Here is a 10,218-nt window from a genome sequence, read left to right as displayed (position 1 = left end):
TCGGCAAGAACTTTTGATTTTTTTGTTTTAGAAATAAAACTTGCTAACAAAAGTAAAATCTTACCTTTGATAAGGTCTTATTCAGTCATTGTATGGATTACTGTTAGAAACCAAACACTAAGTTGACTGAAGATTTGACAAATTCTAAAGATGAAGAAACAAAAATTTCGACTATAGGATTTTAAACTATCTTATTCTCTTTTCAGGATAATTGCTTCATGACAAGTGTTTTTGGATTTAATTAGCTCTTGATTATCATATCTAGAGTATGGTATGTAATTCTTAAACTTATGAATGTTTATAATTAATTTGAAAATTAAATGAAAAACACAAATATTAATCATGTAGGATTCGACTGTTTTTTTTTATTAAATGCTAGTTTATTTTTCTATTGCGTTATATTTTTAATTTTTTGATTATTTTCATGTTTGAGCATGAAGTCAAATCCTAGCACATTAATGGATATCATTTAACAGATGATTGTTGTAATATATATGCTCTAACATTTACTGTCTCACGGGTATATATATCAACTTCCTTTTACAAAAAGTATGTATATAAACCTCAAAACAAGAGTAAAAGATTTAAACACTTAAGAATATTCTTCATTCTTATTGTAAAAACACTATGTATAACATCTCAAAGTGCCAAAATGATTTATCCCATCAATTAATTGTTGTGTTCTTTATTATCAGAAGCCGGCGTAGAGGCACTGTTGAAAATAGATATAGGCAATGAGGACTGAAGAGAACTTCCTGTTTGCGAACTTGAAGATGTCAATGCAGTAAAGTGGCTTGTTGCACATCCCTTCCCATTCTGTGTCAATAAATTCTGAGAAATGACCTGCATCAAATTCTGACCAAAACGCTCAGCTGTTTGATCAGTTTGGCCTGCAGATTTTGCACTGCTACTAACCGTTGATGAAATGGCAGCAGCTATTACTGATCGGAAACTTGGGTCCGATGTGATTGCCTTGGTTAAGGTTTCTGTCAATGAATGTTGAGAAGCTGCAGTTTGGTGATTCTTTTCCAAGAAAGTTTGGTAAAACTGTTCTTGGGACTCTTTTCCAAGGTTTAAGTTCTCAGTGTGGGATTGATTATAAGGTACTGCACCATAAGCAGGGTAGCCATTGCCCCAAACTGTAGGTAAAATATTGGATTCTGAGGATGAAAAGTTGAGACTTGCTGAAGGAAACCTTGCTGTTGTAGGGATGTCCGTAGAGAACCTACTGAAATAACTAGAAGAAGAGGATGGAGAGGCGGTAAGGTCTAGAGTAACTGTTGGGAACGATGGTGAGGTAGAGTTTGGTAGGTAGAACTGTCTTGTTCTCGAATTATCATGGAGGTTGAAGTTTAATCCATTGAGCTCAGCAGTAAGAGTACTTGTGGCTGTGGAAATGAGGCCTGGCTGAGATGTTGAAGAGCCGGACAAAAGCATGGAAGCAGCTGCAGAGGTGGTGGAAGCCATGGCCGTGGCTAAAACTGGAAGTGGATGGTTGTGGTTCCCTTCATAAGTTGTGATTAAGATGGACATGTCCTCAGCACATCTTTGCACCTATCACCAAGTTTGAAAGGACAAAAAAATTGAGATAACATGTTGCCACAGAAAGAATCTAGAGAATATCCAAAAGGGCAAAGACTCAGAAGAGTTATTACTTTTGCAACTAAACAAGAATCTACCTGTTTTCTTACTGGACACCCTGGTGCAACAGTGCAACGATAGTAAGCTCTCGGGCATGGATTTCCTTTCGAAATTTTCTGTCCATATTTCCTCCATTGGCATCCATCATTCATCTGTAAGAAAAAATGAATACTTAAGTTTCTATTTCTACACTACATTGTCGAAATCATCGAATTAAAATTTTCCATAAGCAAATTAAGCTGGACAGCTTTGGAAGATGCAATACTAACCGTGGGTGCATCACATCTAGCTCTCACGGAAACCCTAGCTCTCTTCACATGGCCTTGTTGTGCAACCTCTTCATCTCCATTTCTTGTAGTCTTTTGAATCTTGCTTGGCGGCCATGTTTCACCTGCGTCATCTTCCTTTGGTTCTTCTGAACTATTTTCAGGGCCTGGATTTGACACAATCTCTGTAGACAGTTGAAATTTAGAGTCTAACCCCAGAGTTAAACCGGCCTTGATCTCTTGATCTTCTTTAGTTTTGCCAGAGCTGCCTGTTTTCTCATCTTTTTTGGAATTAGTTGGACTTCTTCCAAGTGAAAGAGAAACTAGTTCAGGTTCTGGAGCTTCATCATCATGAGAAGGATCTGAGTCTGTAGATTTCTTGATAGCTCCTTGCTGAAGGATTTCAAAGAAGCGCAATTGAAGGGACTTGTAATTCTCCTGGATCTGCTCTAACATCATCTTTAATCTTTCATTTTCTTCCTTCACCTCACCCATCTCAGATTTTGCGGACTGAAGTTCATCCTCCTGATTAATATATTAATATTTGCATTAATTAACCAGCAGATTCTTTGATTTGATATTCATAATTCTCATATAGAAATTAAAGATTCATGCATTACACATTCAAACCAAAGCTTCATCTAATTTTCTACATGATAGTAATTGACTGCAACTACCCAGAAACATTTTTAATGTTGACTTTTAGATGTAAAAGTTAAATTCTGTGAAATGGTATTAGGAGAGAGAGAGGTCAGCTATGTGCGTTATGTATCTAAAATTGTAAAGATAAGAGGTCAAGAATTAACATTTAACGTAAGAAGTAAGAAACAGGTATAGGTTATCTACCTCTTTGACATCCACCAAGCCCTCATGGCTGGGTGATGACGAATTCAGCTCACTATTTTTGGGAAGTTTTCTTCCCATATCAGTCTAAAACACAAAGAAGAAGAATCCATTAGCAAATTCTATAACACTTTCAGGAAGCAAAAGACCCTGACATCCAATTTTGTTATTGTTAACATTTTTTGTGCATTAAAATTGCTAGTCTCTTGAGATATTGCATTGATTGGTCATTATCAACGCTGTGGGAGAAATCGACACCAATAGATAACTGATCTTTACAAATGTTTTATGAAAATAAGAACAAATCACCAATTCTTAAAGGGTACTCAATGAATATCTATACGTACCTTCCTAGCTTCTGGACTGCAGGCTTCTTCACAGACAACAGATTGAGCAGTCTTTTCTTGTTTGACAGCAGCATCTGCCCTTGGCATTTTCAGCAACAAGACCTCCATTAATTTTTAGGAGAATTTCCTTTCAGTCTTCTTAACCCACCATATATTTTCTATATGAAAGCCTTCCCCTTCTTATAATACAACCAAAGAGTTGATTTGAACAAAATTCAAATTAATCCTAGTGGTCATCTATCAACTTTTACACAGGAAAGCACAAAATGTCAACACCCCAGCCACACTTCCATGAGTATTTTATTATCTTTAAAGAGGAAATTAAAAATAATAGAGAGTAAACTATTTTAGAAGAATTCAACTTCAACGTTTAACAGTTAAGACATAGAGATGATTTTGAAAAGAAGAGAGAGAGCTAAAATTGCGGCAAGTACCCCATTATTGTATAAATATCTTTGAAGCTTCGTTTAGACTACGATTAAGAGGACGTCACATGGGCTAACAGTCAAAGTTTCTCTTAAGCTGGCCTGGTTTTTGGCCGGTGAGCTTTCATGGGAGGAGGGGGGGATCAGTTTCAACGGGTGCTATGGCCTTTGTTTCATTGTCAAGTTTCCGGTCAATACGCTTGCTTCACACGGAGTGAGACTCTGCTGCATATGCCATTTGACCTTTTTGCTTTTCGGTTTTGTTTTTTATTTTTCTTCCCTAATAAACTAACCAGTTATATGTAGCAAGTTGATCCAGTTTTAGTCATTACAGTTGGCTATTAATTAACTTGGTGCATGCCAGGACATGATTTTCACTACTCTCTAACTATAACTTGACCCCATATAATTAATTCACCGTAAAGTAGAGTGAACAAAAATTCTTGTACACTAATAATATTCACATTTTTGTTCACTACTGTCTCATAATTAATATCCATCATAACCCATAAAAATCGAACCCAATCATGAATTGTAAGCATAATGGATAAAAAAAATTATGAAGGTAACTGACCCCCAATGATTACTCAATGTTAATTTTACGTCACATTTGTTATCCTTTCTTAACATGGTTAAAAATCAACGTCCTAACCCTCTAATCTTCCGAAACTTTTTGATCCTGTATATCAAAGCAAAAAAAAAAAAATTCTTAATATATATATATATATAGTTATTTTGTAAAAGTGTTCATGGATCAAGTCAGGTTAATCTATACTCACTATATAACTTAAAAATTTAAGTTTGACTCAAACTTAATTTAACGCAATTCACTCATTTAAGTTAAGTTTATTATTAAAATATTTAAAAATATTTTACATTAATATGAGGGATTAAGGTCAAACTTTTCATTATAGTACTATTGATCACTCAATATTTAATTTTGTCATTGTACTTTAAATTTCGTTGATTTTTAGATAAAAAAATAATAGAACTGAAATATTTATGAAATATATTTTGTTAATGTAAATGATAAATTTTGCAATTGTACTTACAATTTTGTTGATTTTTTGGACAAAAAATAACATAATTGGAATATTTCATAAAATATCTTGTTAATGCAAATGGTAAATTTTCATCACTTATTTTTAAATATATTATTTGTCAGTATAATAATATTTTCAAGTCAGGTGACCGAGACCTAAAAATCATGTCCTAAGTTAACTCGAGTCAGGAGCAGTGGCAAAACTCGTGTTTCTCATCTTTCTTTAGTGTTAAATTGTTAAAAACGTTTAAAACAACATTGGGTTGTTACGATTTACTACTTATTTTCACAATATTAAATTCTTCAAAAGATATAGATATATATATATATAATTATATATAATTAAAAAGAAAAATTGTTGATTAATTTTGTCATGGATTGTTATATATCCTAAGTATTTTGATTCATGATTTTCCTTACAATTTGATACTTTCAATATTGGCGGCAACATGCAATAAGTACATCATCGGGATCTGAATTTTCTGCAACTTGTATTAACTATTGTCATCTGCAATTTGATCTCTGTACTCAATTCACATCATCCATTTCACATTAACTTAATAATAAGACTATGGTTGGATTATTAAATTCATCATGGCGTCAATGTGTTCCTTTATTTATAAGCTTATATAATATAGTTAGTTTAACATATCTCTAACTAAGTACTATTATTTTAACATACATGATTTCTCGAGGTTTTATTTTATGAAGTTGGCGATCTCAGTTAATTAAAAAAGCTTTATTACCCTTTATCAGATAAAATATTTGGGTTCTATTCACACCGTTATTAGTTGCCCTTAGGGCTGCCACACCCTCACTCAACTATATAATATATACAAAAAAATATTGTTACCTCCTATTTTTTTTAGCCAATTAAGCTGATCATTTAATGGACCTTGACCTATGGTTAGCAAATTCTACTGGTTTTAATACTTAAAATAATCTTTGTTTAGACAGAATTAGTAGATTAATATAGGAATAATGTGGACCAGGGGTTTTAATTATAGACTTTTACAAGTCAGTCATCCATGGGTTCTCTCTTTCCAAATTTTTCTTTTTCTTTTTTGCCATGAAGCAACCTTATCTTAGTTGCCTATAAATCTAATCGTCAATTGTCACACATAGAATTAATACATTATATAGCAGCCTCTTGCCTTTGAGAGACAAGGTTGTAACTGCAAGGGTCAACACGTCTCAGCACTTCTTTGCATTAAATCAAAGAAATGATTGACCTCAACTTTAAATCTATATATATACACACATTATTTCTTCCTCCAAGACTCTTGTAATTAAAGGCAAGCTAAGCAATTAAACTATTTCAGTTTTTGTTTTATTTATGTGAGATTAATGATGGGGAAGGAGGAGAAGGAGGACGGTGATCATCTTCATTTTCATTAAGATTATGAACCCAAACACCAAAAGATGTTTGGTTTTATAATTATTCCTAAGGGGAGATATTTGGCCAAGTTGTGACTTCTTTATTCAACAGTTGAAGTTTGAACCAATAGGTTAGACATTGAATTAAGTTTGAGTATGAGATTTGGATCAAATATATAATTACGCACTATTCTGACCAATGGAGTTGAATTCTCATCTTTTTAAGAATTTTTTTTTTAAAAAAAGGAGTGCTACAACAGATTAAAGATAGAGTTGAGTAGATTTTACATGGAGTTTCCTCTCTCTTGAACAACTGATCAATGAATGTTATTTATCTTTAAAAGAAGCCTTGACAACGGCAGCATCTTTTCACACTTGAAAAATGTTGTGTCATTTTCCATGCCGAGTTGTAGGAAGTTTACAGGTTATAAGTCACACAGGGTGGTTAGCCTCTTATATAGAACACAAGATTAATTGTCAAGCAGAAGTTGCACAACCAGTTTCAGGAGAAATTTTTTTAAGGTAAGTACAAGTCAAATTCGAAAATTTTATTATTAAACCTGAAAGAAAGAAAAGTAGTGCAATCCGAAATGAGGAATGGATTTCAATGGTTGACAATAGATATCAATTCTGAGGAGCCCTAGGTAAAGGGATTCCATTGACAAAGGAATGGAACAGTGTGAGAGCTTGTGAAGGGGATGTGAAAGGAACCTCATGAGCTGCACCCCTGACTGTAGCAAATGTCAGATATGTGGCGTAATTCTTCCTATCTTCCGTAGCACCAAATGATTGTGTCCATCCTCCTACCTGCATTACCCATTTCCTTCTCAATTCCAAATTCAATTTCATTTCATTTAAATGAGTCACTATAATAACTTTATTAATTAACGGATATAGTATACTTCTCTTATTGTTATTCTGACTTAAAATCCTCAAACTAACAATAATTATTGATAGTCGCTGAATAGACAAATGAATTTTAACTGGACAAATACTACTGAGATTGCCCTTATAACTAAGTTTCTCGTTAAATAGACAAAAAAAAAAAACAATAATTGGCAGGTCACATACTCTTTCTCAAAGATGTTCTAATAGGACTCAAGAACAAGAGAAGTCCTTGAGCCAAAGGCCCATATCTATGGACCAAATGGGGCTGAACAAGATTGAAATGAACTATAGAGATGTGGAGTAGGATATACCTGCTTATTGTCATACCAAGTGCCATATTCTGTAAGGGGAACGAGTTTCAAATCCTTTGCAATGTTATTAGCAATTATCCTTGTCTGAGTAAGAGGGATTTTTGCATCTTGGTCACCACTATTTGATACAAAAGACCACTCAAATTTTTAAATATGAAGTAGCAGCAAAAATTGAACATACTATAAAATAAAACTTCCAACTCTGGAAAGTGTTGAATACATACTTATATAACAAGACGGGAATTCCCTCCTTGATAAGATCCGAGACAAGAGGTATGAGGTTCATGTCTAAGTTGTCTTCTTGGTAGACAAGAGGCCTGCAAAACTATTATTTTATTATTTCAACCATAACAAATAAATAAAAAAATGGTAATGTATTGTCCAAACTCCAAAGTGACTAGAATCTACAGAGAAAAATATAGGAAGAGACCCTTCACAGAAAGCCCAATGGGAAGGGTGGTGAGTTGTACTGACGTGGAGCGCCTTTTGAACTTCAGGCCTATTAAGATAGGTCAATATTCTTCCTTCAAGGCATGGATCACCTTTTTTTGCTCTCTTAGCAACCTGCCAAGTGTTCATATGCAAAAACCCAATCTCATATTGTTATCCTAATACTCTGAATTAATGATCAATGTAATTCAAAATACCAAGAATACTTGAGACATACAGCTGAATGTATCTTCCCGAGCTTTCCTTTAAGTTTAAGTTGCTCTGCATAGCTTGATGATAAGCACGTAGGCAAGAGAAGGTCATCTAGTCCAACATCTACACCAACTTCATCCTCAACTCTATTGAATACATCATTGCATCCTTCAGACCATTTATCTGAACGTATTCTCGCAAATACTTTGAGTCATTGCATACTGTCTTCTCCAAGAACAGGGTTTCATCTGATATAGCACCATGTGACCACAAGAAGTCACCGGCCAATACACTAATGTCTAGGTCCAAAAGTGGATTTCCAAGCTATAAAAAAATGGTTGGCTATTAAAATTGGACATAGAAATTAAAGATTTGCATTTAGCTTAATTGTGAGATCAGATATCATATGTATTACAGCAATGGCTTTGAGGTTGACTGGTTCGATGTTAGGCTTCTTGTTGTGCTCTACCAATAAGGCTGCAAGCTGTGGGATGTAGTGGCCTACAAGCAATGTTTCAAAAGAAAAAGGAATTCTCTGAAACATTTTTACCGACATTATATATGTTTAATCATGAACAATATTTTCAATATACAGAACACTTAACTGACAATGGAGTAGTTACCTGCATAGCTTTCACCAGCTAGAAAGAAGTCAGATTCTTTGTACTGTGGAAATTCTTCCAGCCAGTTCAAAATAAACATCAAGTTATCTTGAGCTACCACAATAAAAAATCGTGAATGAAGTCAAGTCCTGAGAATTAGTACAGGATATTGTTATACAAGATGAAGTACTATTAATGATCAATAGGAAAATATCAAACCTGTCTGTGTATCATTCCACAAGTAATTCTTACTAGTGTTTGAGTATGAAAACCCAACCCCAATTGGCGATTCCACGTATAACATATTCGACTCTATCCAAATTTTCAATTTAGGTAAAGATGAATGAATCTGTTACTTTTTCCAGCATTCTATACTTAAACAAGCAACTTAAAGCGTGAAGAATATTGCTAGGTTGATATACCCAAGTTCCAAGAATATTCATTCTTGATAAGAGTTCCATCTTCTCCTGGTTGGAATGGACCATGTTCCATGAATGCACCAAAGCCAAGAGAAGAACAACCAGGCCCTACATTAAACAATTAATAACATCAAGTTTTTAACACAAAACTTCATCTCAAAATGAGTACATTCTTAGAAGCTAGAAAAGTCAATAGCAAATATTTACTTTGTCCATTTGAAGTAACATGTCATTCAAGAGTCATTGTACAAGAAAAAAATATTGCAAAAAGGAAAAATTTTCGTGTGTCATGATTATAGATAAAATGGCTTTTGGTTTGATAACAAAATAAAACAACAGTAATGTTCATGAACTAAGATATGGAAAATAATTCTTCTTTGAACCTCCATTGAGCCACAAAGTCAAAGGTTTCAATTCATCTGTATTGGAATCGGCTTCAACAAAGTAGTAGAAAAGAGCTCTGCCATGTCTAGCATCGGTTACAATGTAGCCAGAATACTGATTAAAAGAAACATTCTTGTGTTGTCCTGGCAAGAAATGTATCAATTCAGCCCAAGAGTTAGAACAAAAAAGAAAGAAAATCAAAGAGAAGAAGCGAAGAGCCATATTGACTGAGTGATAGAGAGATGTTTTTTCCTTTGGATTGACAGATTAGATTGTTTATATATATATATATATAGTTTAAGGATTTGCGTTGTCGGTTCAAACAAGGCCTAGGCTTAAGTGACGGCTTCTTGTTAAATCAGATGCTTTGTAATAAAATGACAAGAAATCATCTAAAACAATATTACAACAGTTCAAACATAAATTTCAATGTTTATACATTAAATATGAAGACAATCCCACAGGTGGAGTTTGTTTTTGCAGGATTTAAGATCCCTTTAGCTGTAGCTTGCACTCCATCTTGTGTTTTTTTATCATTAATGTCTTTCACTTTAACTTATTCATTCTAATATTTGAGCTGACTAGAGAAATTGATGCCCATGGAAAGGATTACTTTGTAAAACTCTTAATCACTTTCCATTGCCACCACTGCCTTATTTGGTCCCTCCAAACCTGAAAAGATTGTTAACTAAAAGAGTCTAATCTTTTTATAGACAAGTCAGGACTAGACATATACATGAGTCGGATCAAGTTCAGCTGATATTTTTAACATTTAGGCGACATGCACATTTTAATTATATTTATTAGTAAAATATTTTAATAAATTAAATAATAATAATAATGTTTGAAGGTGGATCAGACCTAAGAAATCATGCTCAGAGCTCAAGCCGACTAAGGCTCACGGGGTTGACAAGCAACCCGGCCTGTGGATAAGTTAAGCAGGGACATTACTATAATATTGTTGCATTAGATGAAACTGTGCTCAGCACAAACTTTTGTCTTGAATTAAATGTATTTATTTTATTTGGTAC

General features: G+C 33.8%; 1 protein-coding gene and 1 pseudogene across 3 annotated transcripts; both read right to left on the bottom strand.

Annotated features, from left to right (window-relative positions):
* Window positions 1–480: 480 nt before the first annotated feature.
* Window positions 481–3,258, bottom strand: LOC18601462 (WRKY transcription factor 72A). Of its 2 annotated transcripts, XM_018119265.2 has the most exons (5): window positions 3,098–3,258; window positions 2,754–2,837; window positions 1,911–2,432; window positions 1,680–1,793; window positions 481–1,554 (listed from the first exon to the last, which is right to left on the bottom strand). In XM_018119265.2, the coding sequence occupies exons 1-5, from the start codon at window positions 3,203–3,205 to the stop codon at window positions 670–672; spliced, it is 1,713 nt and encodes a 570-aa protein (XP_017974754.1). In that variant the 5' UTR covers window positions 3,206–3,258; the 3' UTR covers window positions 481–669. The 2 variants fall into 2 exon arrangements, with proteins under 2 accessions (XP_017974754.1, XP_088662053.1); XM_088805927.1 differs by lacking the exon at window positions 2,754–2,837 and having other exon boundaries at window positions 3,098–3,256.
* A 3,248-nt stretch (window positions 3,259–6,506) lies between these two features.
* On the bottom strand, window positions 6,507–9,409 carry LOC18507253 (serine carboxypeptidase-like 46; annotated as a pseudogene). The gene is made up of 10 exons (XR_016025930.1): window positions 9,187–9,409; window positions 8,807–8,911; window positions 8,604–8,696; window positions 8,406–8,498; window positions 8,198–8,283; window positions 7,808–8,106; window positions 7,571–7,704; window positions 7,365–7,457; window positions 7,141–7,258; window positions 6,507–6,748 (listed from the first exon to the last, which is right to left on the bottom strand). The product of XR_016025930.1 is annotated as a serine carboxypeptidase-like 46 (transcript).
* Between the last annotated feature and the right edge of the window lie 809 nt (window positions 9,410–10,218).

This window comes from Theobroma cacao, chromosome 4 (assembly GCF_053813885.1).
Source record: "Theobroma cacao isolate CCN51 chromosome 4, ASM5381388v1, whole genome shotgun sequence".
Taxonomy (NCBI): domain Eukaryota; kingdom Viridiplantae; phylum Streptophyta; class Magnoliopsida; order Malvales; family Malvaceae; genus Theobroma; species Theobroma cacao.
The sequence above is the reverse complement of the archived record's forward strand: the minus strand, read 5'-3'. Positions and strand labels throughout refer to the sequence as shown.

Bases quoted from the DNA above. Each gene is read 5' to 3' on its own strand.
- LOC18601462 (XM_018119265.2), bottom strand. From the start codon at position 3,205: ATGGAGGTCTTGTTGCTGAAAATGCCAAGGGCAGATGCTGCTGTCAAA. The intron at 2,838-3,097 runs GTACGTATAGAT...TTTGTGTTTTAG, and splicing joins GCAGTCCAGAAGCTAGGAAG to ACTGATATGGGAAGAAAACT. The intron at 1,555-1,679 runs GTAGATTCTTGT...ACTTGGTGATAG, and splicing joins GGTGTCCAGTAAGAAAACAG to GTGCAAAGATGTGCTGAGGA.